The 15,643-nt window shown below is 50.9% G+C and overlaps 1 protein-coding gene across 2 annotated transcripts; it reads left to right on the top strand.

The window, feature by feature from the left end:
* Window positions 1-776: 776 nt before the first annotated feature.
* LOC137759867 (cytochrome P450 4F2-like) lies at window positions 777-15,346 on the top strand. 2 transcript variants are annotated; one of them, XM_068536577.1, is made up of 13 exons: window positions 777-817; window positions 1,176-1,374; window positions 3,267-3,411; window positions 6,209-6,262; window positions 6,356-6,483; window positions 9,173-9,294; window positions 10,082-10,352; window positions 11,406-11,472; window positions 11,655-11,784; window positions 14,142-14,275; window positions 14,373-14,437; window positions 14,592-14,674; window positions 15,088-15,346. In XM_068536577.1, exons 2-13 carry the CDS (start codon window positions 1,177-1,179, stop codon window positions 15,263-15,265), a joined length of 1,575 nt encoding a protein of 524 aa, XP_068392678.1. In that variant the 5' UTR covers window positions 777-817; window position 1,176; the 3' UTR covers window positions 15,266-15,346. The 2 variants fall into 2 exon arrangements, with proteins under 2 accessions (XP_068392678.1, XP_068392679.1); XM_068536578.1 differs by lacking the exon at window positions 14,592-14,674.
* The last annotated feature ends 297 nt before the right edge of the window (window positions 15,347-15,643 follow it).

Here is a 15,643-nt window from a genome sequence, read left to right on the forward strand (position 1 = left end):
CAGGCTCTCATCCAGCAACCCATTTCCCAGATGGGAAGGCTGAGCCCAGAGAAGGTCGGCACAGCCCACAGTCACAGTGAGGATGCCCACTCAGGATGTCCCAGCTCTGCCCTCCCCTGTCTGGATCCTGTTCTCTCTCAGCCCCTTGGAGCCTTACCCCTCGTGCCTCCAGGTGCCCTCTTCTAGCTGAGGACACTTTATCCCCTGAATCTGACGCAGGTAATCTCCAGCCAGGCTGGGTTCTCAGTTCCTGCTCCCAGCAATCATGCCTCCACTCAGGCCCTGGGCTGCCTGGAGGCAGGACTTGAACTCCTGCCAGGCTGCGTGCCCCGGAGGCCAGAGGCTTCACGTCTCTGAGCTTCCTGATTCTGTGCTGAGAAATGGTGCAGACACCCTCCTGGCCCACGCATGGAGAAGAGCCCCAGAGATGTTTGCCCTGCTCACCTGGCACCTGAATGTTCATGCTTTTACCTGCTGCACCCTGGCCTTCGAAGGGCAGGGCTAGCTGTGAACTTGGGGTCCAGAGTCACCTTTGCCCGCACCCCAACTTGCCCATGTAGGACGTGCTGAGTCCTGAGGATCCAGTGTCCACACAGTGTGATCCTGAGCTGGTTCACAGGCTGCTCTAATAACACTGTAACCCCTTCCCTCCACCCTCTATTTGGGCAGCTGCCAGGTGGGGAGGAGGTAAGCAGGCTGCAAGGATTGGCTGGCTTAGCCCGGCCCCTGGCGGCTTCCTCTAGGTCAGGGGCCAGACAAAGCCTTCCCCAGAGGAGGGGAGAGGGAGTTGTGTGGGACAAGCCACTCCTGACAGAAGGTGCCAGGCTGGGGGTCTAAGGGCTGGGGGTCCTGGCCCGGGGTGGGGAAGGCCACTGCTCCAGGCAGGGTGGCTCCAGGGAATGAGCTGGCCTGGGAGATGAGTGGATACTAGTTGGTTACTAACTCCCCTGTCTGTCTCTCTCTCTCTCTTCCTCTGGATTTCTCTCGGTCTCCCTCCCCTCTCTGAGCCCCTGTCTGTCCACCTCTGAGCCCTTCTTGCCCTGTCCCCAGCACTCACCATCCCTGCCCCTCTCTCCCTTGTTCCTGTCCCTCTATTGGTCTCTGCCTCACAGCTCACCATCATCGCCCCTTCCTTCATCCTCAGGAGCTCACCCTCCACCCCATCTGCCCCGCAGGATGCTGCAGCTGAGTCTGGCCTGGCTGGGACTCGGGCCGGTGGCAGCCTCCCCATGGCTGCTCCTACTGCTGGTCGGGGCTTCCTGGCTACTGGCCCGCGTCCTGGCCTGGACCTACACCTCCTACAACAACTCTCGCCGCCTCCAATGTTTCCCGCAGCCCCCAAAACGCAACTGGTTCTTGGGTCACCTGGGCCTGGTGAGTGTGGGCAGCAGGATGAGTCTCGAGCATCGGGGTGGATGGACATCCTGCAGGGTCAGGAATGGGGCTCAGGGTTTGGGCTGTGATCTAGGACAGCAGAGAAGCCAGGGAGGATGAGAAGCCCCCTTGTTCCTCACTCCTTCATTCCTCTGCTCTGCCATCGAGGCCTTCCCCACATCCGGTCCTTCTATCCCTAGCCTGCTTTGGGGTCCATTTCCTGCCTGTCTTCCACACATTAGCGCACCTCACCAGGTGCGCTGTCCGGGGTCTGCTCTGCATGTGGCCCATTTCCTTGTGTCTTATTCTGGGCTACATCTTCCCCACAGAAAATAGCTATCACCTCCCCATTCCCACCTACCGGTGCACAGCTACCCACCCCCTCCCCTCTCCAGGACCCCTCCCTCTAATCTCTTACTCCCTTCCTCCCGCTCCCGCCAAGATGTCCCAATGGGCGCCTTGACCAATCTGGATAAAGTTGGCCACTCACTTCCTCTTTCAGAAGCCTTCTTACACGTCCCCATCCTCCACGCCTGCCTACCTTGTGCCCCAGACTTTGACATTTGACTTGGCCCCGCTCATGATTAATTAAACAGTTAATTGTCCAATTACTTATTAACCATCTTTCCAATTTGATGATAGTTCTGGGGAGCAGACACTACAGTGCCCAGTCCAGGGCCGGCACACAGTAGGCATGCAAAATAAATGTTTGATGACCAAGGTGAGGAACTTGCCATCACCCCCCTCAGTCAAGGTCAAAGGAATGGTTGTCCTCCTCCTGTCTCCCAGATAGCTTTCCTTCCCTGCCTGGGACGAGAACTACAGCTTGGCGGGGGACTTGCTGCAATCACTGTTCATTAAGGCAAAGTTCAGAACAGGGGCATTCCGAAGTTCACCGTGAAGATGAGATTCACAGGGCTGAGATTCTAGGTCTTGGAATGGTTTCAGGACATCCTGGAAGCAGCAGGAATGTTACAAAGTTGCTACAGTTCTGCCTTCCCCTCCAAGGGCTTGTCTGTGAGGGGCCTGTCTTGGTCACTTTTCCTTCCTCCAGCCCCTCTTGCTGTGTGACCTTGGCTGAGTCACTCTCCCTCTCCGGACCAATCTCATCTAGTGCTTTGAATCCTCACCTCAAGGTCCTTGGGGAGACAGGAGCAAGTCACAAAGGTGCAAATGATTTATGTTCATTTGTCTAGAGCACCTGGGGGTATTTGTCAGGTTTGAATGGGACATCCTGGTGAGAGGATGCTTCACCAGGAGGCAACCCACACTTCTTCCCCTTTGGGGGCATATGGCCTCAGTTTCTTCATTTGTAAATGGCACAATTGAAAGGCATGCCCATAACTTGCAGAGAGATAGACACACAGGATGCACTCTGCACAGAGCATGGCCAGCAGAGGGGGTTCAGAGGGCAGAATTGCTATCTTGATTGATGGGCAGAATTCACGACCGTCCCTTGGGGTTGGCCAGGGCTGGAAGTTCCCAGGTCTGCAGACCCTTTACCATGCAAAGAAACAGAGGCCATGTGGACCAGCCAGAATATGAAAGGATGTGGGACCAAAACCCAGTCCACAAGTCCTGAGGCCACCCTGCTACCCACAAACCTCACCACTGGGGATCTCCTCCTGTGGTCGCCCCTGGGGCTGGGACCACTCCCAGGAAAAGAAACATTTGTCTTTTCAAGCCAAGGTCACCCTCCCTGTGGGCAGAGAGCGTGTCTTCTCCCTGTGCCCTGGGATACACTCTGGGGACATGAAGAGGCCCCCAGGACCCTCCTGCCCCCAGAGAGAAGGAGCAGGAGGAAGCAGAAATTCCCTCCATCTGCAGAATCCCACACACCGTCCACTGCAGCGGTTCCTTCTGGGGATTGATGGCCCTTACCTTGCTTGCAGGTCCCCCCTACGGAGCAGGGCTTGAGGGGCTTAACTCAGCTGGTGGCCAACTACCCCCAGGGATACATGATCTGGATGGGCCCTATCACCCCCCTGGTCATTTTCTGCCATCCTGACTTGATCCGGAATGTTGCCAGTGCCTCAGGTACCCATGCAGAGCTTGTGGTGGTGGTGCCATGACACATCTGAGGGCTTCCAGCCCCTCCCTGCCAAGCTTCTATGTGGCCCCTACAGGACCCTGGCCCTTCCTCCCCTCTTCTCTCTAAGCCGTCTTCCTCTCTCCTTCAAGTATTCACCAGCCCCCATCTCACTGCCTCCTTCCTCCTCTCACCGCCGTCTGCACCCCACCCTGGTGTCCTGGGTGAAGGACACCCCCAATCTTGAGGACACAGGTCTGGACAGAGAGATCCCTGACCTGGTGTGGTCAGGAATTGGCCAGAGGGAGATGGGCTGTGGCAACCCAGAGGAGAAGCAAGGTATTCTGCTGGGGCATCCCGGAAGGCTGCCTGGAGGAGGAGTTGCTGGAACTGTGTCTGGATCGATGAGCAGACATTTTTTAAAGCAGAGGGTAAAGTGGTGCAGTGGGCATCCATAGCATCCCAGGCCCCCTGCCAGGCCTGCCCTCAGACCCACCCATCCCCAGGCCCAGAGCAATGAAGACTCGTGGCTGGTGGAAGATCTGGGCTGCTATTTCCATGACATCCACCTCGCTGGTGGGTCAGTTTCTTTGACTCTATCCTGCAGCTTGACCACTTCTAGTTCAGTGCCCTCCTTCTCCAGTCCCCAGGAATCTCCCTGAGGAGACTCCACCACACCCTGTCTCCCTTCTCTTGTCCCCTGTTCCTCCCATCCCCAGACAGACCTGGCAAGCAGAGGAATGAACAGGCAGCAACTGACAGAGACCTTGGTTGAAACACCAGAATGCTCGGTGACTCTGGGAAGGTCCCTGGCTCTCTCTGGCTGCTGAAGTCTCTTTCAGCTGTTAGTGGTGGAAATGCAACCCTGTATGTTCTAAGGAAAGAAAGTGAATCAATTGATAGTAAAGTCCAAGGAGGGTGTCTTCAGGCCCAGCTGGATCCAGGTCTTAAACAATGTCATCAGAAATCTGTCTTCATCTTTCAGTTCTGTGTTCATCTGTGATGGCTTCACTCTCATAATGGTAAAGATGAATGCCAGAAGCTCAACCCCCATGGAAAAGTGACCTCATTCACAACATTTCCAGGAAAAGATACAGGATTCCCTTTAATTTCCCTTGCCTGGGTCATAGGACCAATCTCTGTGTCCCTGAGACTCTGAGTGCCCTGTCTGGGAAGCATAGGGTCCTCTGAGCTATAGTTTTGGGACTCAGAGCAGCTGGATGGTTAAGAACTCAGGCCCTGGATTCAGACAGACCTGGGCTGGAGTCTCAGGCTTAGTGTCTGGGAGACTGTTGGCAAGTGACTTCATCATTCAGAGCCTCAGTTTCCGTACCTGGAATATGAGGATGGAAGAGAAGTCAGCTGAACATGGTATTTGGAACCCAAACAGGGAAAAACCCTTTCTATCCTTGCACCTGAGGGACCCCAATTGTCATGTATGGAGGGTGTGGGGAGGGAGCCCAGGAGGAGGCTGAGGACAGACGAGCAGCTGCTGGAGGTGATTCATGGGTTCAGGTCTGGATCCCTTCCTTGCAAGTCCTTCCCTCTGGCAGCCTGGAAGAGTGTGAATTGGGTCATTTTTGTGCCTGTCCAGATTCAGAGCTCGGAGGGAGGTCTCCTGTACACACAGGGCCTGGCCAGCACCTATGGGATGTGTGCCGTTGGTGGTTGGACCCTGGCATGTGGTCACCCGCATCTTCCACCCCACCTGCATCAAGCCTGTGCTCTTTGCTCCAGGTGGACACCTCCCTGGCCACAGCTTGCCCACTGCCATGGTGTCTGTGTTGCCTCCAGGTGGGCATGTGACCAGAGTGCAGACAGAAGGGGCTGTGGCAGAGATGCCACTGCCTCTCTCTCACCTGGACTCCCACCTGCCTGACCTGCGGTCATGTCTGTGCAATGTCTGCTGCATGGCCACGTCTGGTCACGTATATTTCTACCTGGATTCTGGTTACAGCTGGTGTATGTTATACCTGGTGACACCTTGTATATGTTTATACCTGAGCTTAAATGGAGATGGTCTCAGTCATGTCTGGGGCTCAGCTGTGGCCAAGGACATCTGAGGCACCTTGCAGTCTCTGGTTCTTGCGTGAGATGCCATTAGAGATTGTCTGGTTCTCCTGCTGGTCACGTCTGGGCCACATTTGGAGTTTGTCTGAGGTCTGGGACTCAGAGTCACTCTGAGAAATGCCTGAGACCTTATGTGAGTCGTGTCTGATGCAGGTCTTAGAGTATGTCTTGGTCTTGCCTGTTTCAGGTCTGTGATATAAGTGTATTAGGTCCTGTCTGGGGCCCATCTGGGGCACATTGAGGTCATGTCAGATTGTCTTCAGGTCCATGGCAGAGCATGTTTTGTCATGTCAGGTTGTGTTGTGCATGTTGGGGCCTTGTCAGGACATGTTAACACATGGGGCCCTGTCAGATGTCTCAGGAGAGGTCAGAGTGCTGGGGCAGATGTAATGTCCTAGGTCCCTGTAAAGGCGTTTTGTAAAGTGCTGGGCTATGCTTCGGTGTTTATAAGGTGCCATGTCAAGGCATGTTGGGGTATGTTGTGGCATGTTGGGGTGTGTCTAAGCATGTAGAGTTGTGTCTATGGGCTCTGTCTTTACTGTATTCTGTGCTGCAGCCTGGTCTGTTCCACCCTCCCTTCCCCCTCTCCTCCCAGTTGCCTGTGCTCTTGGCCCCATTCCTGCTATGCTGGGCTTGGAGGGGGAACGCAGATTCCTGACTGGGAACCCCCACCCCCCACCAAAAGTCCCTCCCCTCCCCTTCTCCCTGGCCCCTGATGGTCCTCATTCATGTCAGCCACCGTCGCACCCAAGGACGTGCACTTCTATGACTTTCTGAAGCCCTGGCTGGGTGAGTAACTGTTAGTGAAGGGGGTTGGGGACAACCTTGGGGGCCCAGGGGAAGGTGCTGCCCTTGCCCACTCCCCGTGGCTGTCTCTGCTAGGGGATGGGCTCCTGCTGAGTGCCGGTGACAAGTGGAACAGCCACCGTCGCATGCTGACACCTGCCTTCCACTTCAACATCCTGAAGCCCTACATGAAGATTTTCACCAAGAGTGCAGATATCATGCATGTGAGTATCTTGAACCCAGGGTTCCAACTAGAGTCTTGGGGACAATAGGGACTCAGAAACATCTTGTCTGTAATTCTGGCTCTTCTGGGTGGCTTGGGCCATTGTTCTTTCCTTCTGAGCCTCAGTTTCCTTGGCTATAAAATGAGTATAATGTGATCCCTGCTTTGCAGGGTGGTCGAGATAACATAATAGAGCCATGTCCCTGGCACACGGTAGGTGCTGAGAAGGTGATAGTTTCTATTTTACCTTCACAGAAACCATGGAATCTTGAGACATGTTTGATGATAATGATGAATATCATGTAGTAGTTATTCCTGAGTAACAAATCACTTCAAAACAATAAGGGTTTAGTGTTGACAGCAAGTCTGTGAGTCAGTTGGCTGGTTCCTCTGAATGTAGATGGGGTCACTCACGTATCTGTAATCAGCTGTGGGTCAGATAGTGTTGGGCTGCACCCCACAGGCCTGCAGCCTGAAGACTGAAGAAAGAGCTGGAGTCAGTAACAGAGACATCAGTGGTTTAATGGACAGGGGCATCTTACATGTCTGAAGCAAGGTCCTGGGGTGACACCCCCCATGTGTGGCCGATAGCGGGAAGGACATGGCGGCAGTCTTCCTATGGGGGTGCATGGGTGGGAGGTTACCAGTTGTAGGGGAATTGACATCAGGTTGGCTCATAAGTTACCAAGGAAACCAGCAGAGGAGCATACCCTTCACTACCCCTTTGATAAGCTATCATGGTGGAGATGTTTTGATCTAAATATTAGAACAATCACTATCTGGGGCTGGGGGCAAGTATATAGGCAGTTACTGATTAGGCTCTATGATTAAGAGGGAAGGTCAGCCATGTGAATAGGGTGTAGGTGAAACAAGGACTGGTCAAGCAAGGGATGTGCAGAGAACAAGAGGACAACTATCTTGGGCGGCCTGACCATACAGATACGAAGCATTGCTGATCTGGGGTCAGTCCTCTCACATGTTTGGAGCTTGGTTGGCTGCAAGCTCATCTAGGATGACCTCAGCTAGGGCAACTAGACTTCCTTTCATGTGATTCTCTCCCTTCAGAAGACATCTCAGGCTGGTTCAAATGGCAGAGGCAGGGTTTGAAAAGACTGAGAGGAAGCTGCAGTGCCCGTGGTGTCTAGGTTTGGGATGATCTCCTCATTTTTTCACCACAGTCTGTTGGCCAAAACAAGTCCAAGGCCAGCTCAGAATCGAAGGATGGTGAAATAGGCTCCACCTCCTAATAGAAGTTACTGAAAAAATACATTGGAAAAGGTTTGGATATATACATGGGAATGGAGTTGTGGACGTAAGAATTTTGTGAAGTGCCTCGGATTTTTCCATACCTGCAAGCTGACAAGGGAACTTGTTACTGTTTTGTGGATTCTGCCAGAAGTCATGAGACTCCTGGCTTAGAGACAAAGGACAGTTTATTACTTTTGGCACAGAAAACAGCCTGTGCTTCTTGTTGGTTTGCATTCTTCTTCCAAGTCACCAAATACCCTGAGGGTGACACAGGTGGGCTTCAATAGATGCCTGCTCATATAGTATGTTGTATTACAAGGGAAGGAGCCCTAGGTTTACGGACTCTATGACTTTTATAGCAATTAGAAGCAAGCCTGGTATTTGTCCAGGGGGAGACATTGAAACAGGAGGGAAGGGGGCAGGACACAACCTTTAAACGAATGACATAGCCAGAGGACATGACATAAACTGATTAGAACCAAATAGATCCAAGATGGCGGACGAGTCGACTTCCACTAGACCTTGAGCCTCAATATACGCTCATTGTAACACATCAGCTCGCTAAATGACACACCCACAAGTGCCATGAGAGTTCGAAGCCTGACCATAAAGGTCAAAAAGTGAGCAGTAGCCCAACTTCTGGAAATCCCCACCCCTTCCCCAAAATAGCTGGAATACTCCTCCCACTCATTAGCCTATGAAATTACCCACCCCTAAAAAAACTGACAACCCAATACCCTGGGGCTGCTCTCACCTTCTGAGATGGCCCACACTCTGTCTGTGGAATGTGTTTCTCCCTAAATAAATCCTCTTCTTACCTATCAATCACTTTGTCTCTTACTGAATTCTTTCTGCAATGAGACATCAAGAACCTGAGCTTCATTAAGTCCTGAGACCAAGTGTGTGATTTCAGTTAAAAGACCATGGGTTCAAGTCTCAATCTGGGTTACAAGGTTTCAACATTACCTCACTCCTCAAGGTTGTTTGCTACAAACACAACTCTGAGAAATGGCCCAGGTAAAGAATATCAGTGTCTTGCAATTTTTTGGCATACCCAGCAAAAAAGTGCAGGGGTACTCAGGGCCCATGGAGGACTACCTCTCTCAACATAGGGGACATTTTCCTAATCAATTTATAACAATGAAGATGATGGAAGCTAACATTTGTTGAGTACTTACTTTATGCAATAAGTTGACCAAGGGCACAAAGAGTATAGCGGGCAGAGCCAGGATTTAAAAACCCAGATCTCCTGACTCTCAGCCATGGTGACTTCATGTCCTAATAGTAACAGCTTTCACACCTACCCAAGTCTGGTCCTCCCTGGGGTTGTGTGCCTGGGCCCAGGAGTCAGAATCTGGGGGAGTGCATCTTGGTGTTTAGGGGTTAAGGAGGGGTCAGGGGAGTCAGTTCCCAGCCACAGCTCTGTCCCCTTCTTTGTCCAGGCCAAGTGGCAGCACCTGGTCACAGAGGGCCACACCTATCTGGACATGTTTGAACACATCAGCCTCATGACCCTGGACAGTCTGCAGAAATGCGTCTTCAGTTTCGACAGCAATTGCCAGGAGTGAGTCTCAGCCCAGGGCCCAGGAATATGAGCCATACACCCAAGGGAGTAGATGGGGGAGGGAGGACTGACCAGGGCTATCAGAAGGGCCTTCCTGGAGGAGGTGGGTCAGAGCTGGACATTGAAGGACAGGGAAAGGGAAAGAAAAGGAGCTAACCTTTCAGGTAGGTAGAACTGTTTGATAAAGGCCAGGAGGGTAGGATGAGCAAAGTGTGTGCAACAGTGAGGAGACACCTTGGAAATAGGTTTGGAGGAGTGGGCGGGGTTATGTCTTAAGGACATTCTGAAGTCAGACACAGAGGATATGAACTTTATCTCAAGTTTCCTGGGAGCCAAGGAATGTGTTTGAGCATATGAGGGTCTTGGTTAAAGTTGAGCTTGGACATCTGACTTGATAGAAGACCAACTGTCATGTAGACACTGAGTCTTGTTGACATTGGATGTAAGGAGAATAGGGAAGGGCTGGTCCATTGACCAGCTAGCAGAGGATAAGTTCTGAGCCATGTGGACAGTTTGGGGAAGGAGAAGGGGCAGGTACTGGGTGAGAGACAGAGGAAAGAAGCATGATATCTAAGCTGTGCTCTGGGTGCCTGGGGCATGGAGGCAGCTCACAGAGATGGGATGTAGGAGAGAAGAGTCTGGAGAGTCTCATGTCCTGGCTCCTCCCCACACTGTATCTGTGGGCCATCTGTTCTTGGAGCCTCAGTTTCCTGGAGGGAGGTAGCTCTCGGCTTCTGGGCTTCAGGTGTTTTATGTTGTTGGCTTCCTTCATGCTCTCATCCTGCAGGAAGCCCAGTGAATATATTGCTGCCATCTTGGAGCTCAGTGCCCTAGTGGCAAAGCGGCACCAGCAGATCTTCCTGCGCCTAGACCTCCTGTACTACCTCACCCCCGACGGGCGGTGCTTCCGCAGGGCCTGCCGCCTGGTTCACGACTTCACAGATGCTGTTATCCAGGAGCGGCGGCGTACCCTCCCCAGTCAGGGCATTGATGACTTCCTCAAGGCCAAGGCTAAGGCCAAGACCTTGGACTTCATTGATGTGCTCCTGCTGACCAAGGTGGGCTCCTCTGAGATCTGAGTAGAAGTATTAGAATGGACCTCGATTTGATCAAAGAGCTTGGATGGGATGCAGAGGGTACTGGGGAGCCATGTCAGGTGCTTGAGGGAGGGATGGGTCCGGGATAAGTTTTAGAGATGACTGTGTGGAATCCCCCTGCAGGGGATTGCTGAGTCTGAAACTGTGAAGGCCTGAGATTTTACTCTACTTCCGAGTTAATAAGTTAGTCTACGTGTGTGTGTGTGTGTGTGTGTGTTGTTGTTGTTGTAGTATATATATAGAACCCTGGATCAGAGCAGAGCATTTATTTCTCACAGCAGTAACAGTAGCCAGACTAGAATTTAGCTCTTTTTCCCCATTCTTTTCCCCTTTTTCCCCAAATTCTTTTGAGGGCTCCATGCTGCTTTTACCTGTCCATGCAGCCATGGTTGCATCACAGGAGAATTACTTCCAGATACTGAAATTTGAAACTTATACAGGACAGCTGATATATCTGCCCATTCTTCTGTATGGATAATAGGGATAAGGATAGAGGTATGGAGAGAGTAGAGAAGGGAAGGGAAGAGAAGAGGAGAGAGAGATTGTTCTGGAGCTTAAACAAATCCTCTTTGGTGAGAAGGCAAAGTCTATAGGTTCTATAGGTTTATAACCCATTCCTCATCTCCAGGAGACATAAAGAATCTCTGGATTTACTATCCTAGCATGTGAGCAGATGGCTTTGGGGCAATGCTCAATCTCTAGCTTCCAAGGCAAGTTGCCACTCAATCATCCCGTAACCCAGGTTGCCAGCAACTGTTTTCTCAGAAATTCCTCATCATGAAGAAACGTGAAAATATTTATGGATCACTGATTCCTTTCACCAGGGAAAACACAGGAGACGAGGAGATGAAGGAGGAGACCTATGGGGTGGGGCCTCTGGTGACAGAGGGAAGTCTAGGATTTCAGGGTGGGCTTGGGGTTCTGGATGGATGATGGAGGTTCAGAGATTTTCTCAGTTTAGGCTCAGGGGCCCTCAGAGCTAGTGTGATTCTGCGGATCTTGCTTTCTCTCCAGGATGAAGATGAGAAGGGATTGTCAGACGAAGATATCCGAGCTGAAGCTGACACCTTCATGTTTGAGGGTGAGGGTCCCAGTGTGAGACTACAGAGGGGAAGGGGTCTCTCCCCCACCAAGGAACTTGGCACGTGGACCCTAGATCACCCCATCACTCCCCATCCTCCCCATGGGCCTTACTGTGAGGGTGCTGTCCCCCTTCTGGTGCTGAAGTAGCCCAGAGACCCAAGCTTTTCTGATGCCCCTCAGGCCATGATACCACAGCCAGCGGCCTCTCCTGGGCCCTGTACAACCTTGCAAAGCACCCAGAATACCAGGAGCGCTGCCGGCAGGAGGTGCAAGAACTCCTGAGGGACCGTGAGCCTAAGGAGATTGAATGGTGAGTGCAAGTCCTCCTGGTCTTTTTCTGAGCCCCTCACATTGGCCTTGCACCCTGGCTGGGGAAGAGGGGAAATCTTTTTGTTGATTCTGTCATTATTGCTTAGTAGGAATAGGAGAAGGTCCCAGAGGCAGGGTCTAGTACCCAGTACGTATAACAGGGGAAAGTTTGCAGGCTCTTGGGACAGAAAGACCTGGATTTCTGAGAGAATTAATGACAATGTGTGAGGGCTGATGATGCCACTTAGCACATATTCAGCAAGTGAACTTCCTCTCCACTCCCTTACTTTTCTCTCTGAATCACATGTTTTCAAACATCTTCATCCCTGAGTGTTTGCTGATCTCCTGCCCCCTAATTCTTCATATTATTTAGTCCAGGATTCGCAGGGAACACCTGAGGACTAAAGTCATTCAACTCCTGTCCAGGAACAGCTGCATCTTCATCCATCCAGTTCCCACTAAGGAAACACTGCCAAACTGCCTTCCTATCCCCAATTCTATGCCATTTCCAACTCTTTCCAGCCCCATTCTGTGTCCTGAAGACTCAGGAAGGACCCAGACCCAGTCTTTGCCTTCCAGGAGCTCCCAGCCTGGTGAGGAATAGCCCCAGGTCAGGACACTCCCAGTGTACGTGGGCAGTGCTGGGGTTTAGAGTAAGAGAGGGAAAGTCGAGGGTGGAAAAAAGTGCCTCAGCTGAGACCCTGAAAGATGATCAGTAGATATCTGGATGCATTTGAGATGCAGTTAGGTCAAAAAGACAGACGGGCAAAAATGAAGTGATGTGGGGAAGGGGAGAAAGAGACAGAGAAAGAGAAAGAGAGAGACAGAGAGAGAGAAATGAGTGAGGGAGGAGGTTTAATTGAACATATGATTGGCTTGTGGAAAACAGATTACATCATAATATTAACACACACTATCCCAGAGTGTGGAATGAATATCCATTTTGGTATATTCAAATAATCTTTAGGCTTTTAATAGAGTTAAAAATTTTAGTATAGAGATCTTATGCAGCTTTTGCTAAATTAACCCTTAGATACTCTTGTTGCTATGGTGAATCATCTAGTCTATCTGTACTGAGAAATATTTATAAGTTCATTTGGAATACATTCACATTTTTTGTTAATTTTAATCCAGATATTTTATATCATCATCATCATCATCATTTCTTTCATCATCTATTCTATTATTTCTAATACAAAAACTAATCATTTATGGATATAAATTTCTTGTGCAGTGAACATATTAAATGCTAAATATGGAGTCCCATATCAATAGGAAAAATAAAGATCATTTAATAAAAACTTGGAACAACTGGAGAGCTACATGGAAAAAAGTTAATTCAACCTGCTGTTATGTCATAAGAAAATAACATCTACATGAATCAAAGACTTAAAATAAAAAATAAAGGAGTCTTAAAGGCTCTAGAGGAAACCATGGGAAATTATTTCATAGCTCCAGAATAGGAAAGGCCCTATTTTGGACACTGGGCCCAAGAGATGTACAAGAAGAGATTGATATGCTGTTACATGAAAAAGATACAGAGCAGTGTGTATAGTACATAGTATGCTACTATATATTTTTTTAATGCAAAAAAGTACCTCTGGAAGGATACATATAAAATAATCACTAGGCAAACTGTGAGGAGGGAAATGAGTGCTGTTGGGCCATAGGGGTGGTGGTTTGTAGTTTTCCAATTTTGAACTAGTTAACTGTATCAACTATTAAGAATTTAAAACACCACACAAAATGAAGGGGATTAAAGAAAAAGAATTCAGTCCCCTTACTGAATCTTATCTTCGATGCTTATAAAAGTTTTCCAGTGAATTCTCTTGTTTTCTAAGTATAAAATCACTATCTGCCAAAAATGACATATCTACCCCACATTTCAAATGGCATTACTCTCCTTTTTCCTCTGTCTAATTGCATTAGCTAGTATCTCTAGGGCTGTAATAAATAAGAGTCAACACTGAATCTGATCTTTTGTTTCTTACTCATTTGCCTTTTGATTTTGCTATCTTGCCGTAAAGAATATTTTATTTTTATAAGAATCTGTAAACGTTTTTATGGTTGGCTCTTCGATGTTTTGCTTAGAAAAATATCTCACTAAATTTTGTCTGGTTCTTCTGTGATATTGCTTTTCTTTCTTTCTTTCTAAGAACCATTTTATTGAGGTATGATGGACAAAGAAAAAACTGTACATATCTAATGTATACAACTTAATGTGTTTGGAGATATTTGATCCATCTGCAATTTTGTTATAGGGAGAGAGGATCTCATGGGACAGCAGGAGGGCTGGGGGTGGGGGGAGGCGATGTCTCTGTTTTTGCTCCCTGGATAATTGTCATGGGGGTTCCTTAGGGACGATCTGGCCCAGTTGCCCTTCCTGACCATGTGCATCAAGGAGAGTCTGCGGTTGCATCCCCCCGTCACAGTCATCTCCCGCCGCTGTACCCAGGACACTGTGCTCCCAGATGGACGAGTCATCCCCAAAGGTGCCCACAATGACTAGGGGAGGAGGTTCCCGGTCAGAAAGAGGAGCCCAATCAGGTGGCTTGGACCTAGGCCTGACTGGCCCCTCCTCTCCCACAGGTGTTATCTGCCTCATCAGTATTTTCGGGACCCATCACAACCCATCGGTGTGGCCAGACCCTGAGGTGCTGCCTCACCCCCCCCCCACCTCCCTCATCCTAGTCCACTCCCCTCGGGGGCCCTAGGGGAGGGCACAGGGTTCTGGCTTGGCAAATCAGACATCACATCCCCCCATTATACAAACATCTGCCAAGTAGCCCTGTCTTGCCTTGCCCCCAGGTCTATGACCCTTTCCGCTTTGACCCAGAAAACATCAAGGGGAGGTCACCTTTGGCTTTTATTCCCTTCTCCGCGGGGCCCAGGTGAGGACAGGGGGCATCTGAGGTGGGAATGGAGTGGTGGGCGCAGGGGTCTGGGACTGAAATTCCAGCCTTGATGTTGGGGGCCAGGAAGAGGGAAAATTTCAGATGGTCAGAGTTTCCCTCCGCTCCATTGGACGTTATGGGTAAGGGTCTGGGGAATGGTGGTGGGCCCGAGGAGGGGTCCGAGGTGTGTTGAGAGCCCTGTTCCCCTGTCTGCTGATCTGAGCTCAGGACTGGAGTGTGGGCTAAGCTCTGGGGACGTGTGAGCCCACGTGGGGGTTCCAGGCACGGTTACCCTCCTTCTCCATCCCTGTTGGTGGGGATGGGGCTTGTGGGCCAGATAGCCGGTGCCGTGGGGCCCGGGCCTGGATGAGGGTTCCGGGCGCAGTCAGAGCTCCCGCTCTCGCCCACAGGAACTGCATTGGGCAGTCATTCGCCATGACAGAGATGAAGGTGGTGCTGGCGCTCACGCTGCTGCGCTTCCGTGTGCTGCCGGACAAGGAGGAGCCACGCCGGAAGCCGGAGCTGATCCTGCGCGCGGAGGGCGGACTTTGGTTGCGTGTGGAGCCGCTGAGTGCAAGTCAGCAGTGACCCACCGCCGTCTGGCCTGCAATCCACCCTGACCCTAGACACCTCACTTTGCAGATTCCTAGAAATAAAACTGTGCTGTCATGTCTGCCCCAGTCTCATTGAGAGGGGCGCTTGGGGCCTGAGAGGATCCAGGTGGGTCTGAGTGGCTATGAACATGGGGGGCGGGGGAAGGGGGTGGGGGAAGGGCCGGGGTTGGGTGGGGGGGGTGGATAGTGATGTGATAGCTGGAGCTCCATCTTGGATCACAAGGTCAAGGATACTCGTTAGGGAAGGTGGAGCGGAGAGCTAGATGCAGTCAGGTTCGGATGACGCTGGAGCCACCACTCCTGCCCTATAGTGGTCACCATCCCAGTCTGCCATTTACTAGCTGCTTGGCTT

The sequence above is a fragment of the Eschrichtius robustus genome, chromosome 2, assembly GCF_028021215.1.
Source record: "Eschrichtius robustus isolate mEscRob2 chromosome 2, mEscRob2.pri, whole genome shotgun sequence".
NCBI classification, from domain to species: domain Eukaryota; kingdom Metazoa; phylum Chordata; class Mammalia; order Artiodactyla; family Eschrichtiidae; genus Eschrichtius; species Eschrichtius robustus.

Coding starts and splice junctions, on each gene's coding strand:
- LOC137759867 (XM_068536577.1), top strand. CDS start 1,177: ATGCTGCAGCTGAGTCTGGCCTGGCTGGGACTCGGGCCGGTGGCAGCC. Junction 3,412..6,208: donor GAATGTTGCCAGTGCCTCAG/GTACCCATGCAG, acceptor CATTCATGTCAG/CCACCGTCGCACCCAAGGAC. Junction 9,295..10,081: donor TTCGACAGCAATTGCCAGGA/GTGAGTCTCAGC, acceptor CTCATCCTGCAG/GAAGCCCAGTGAATATATTG.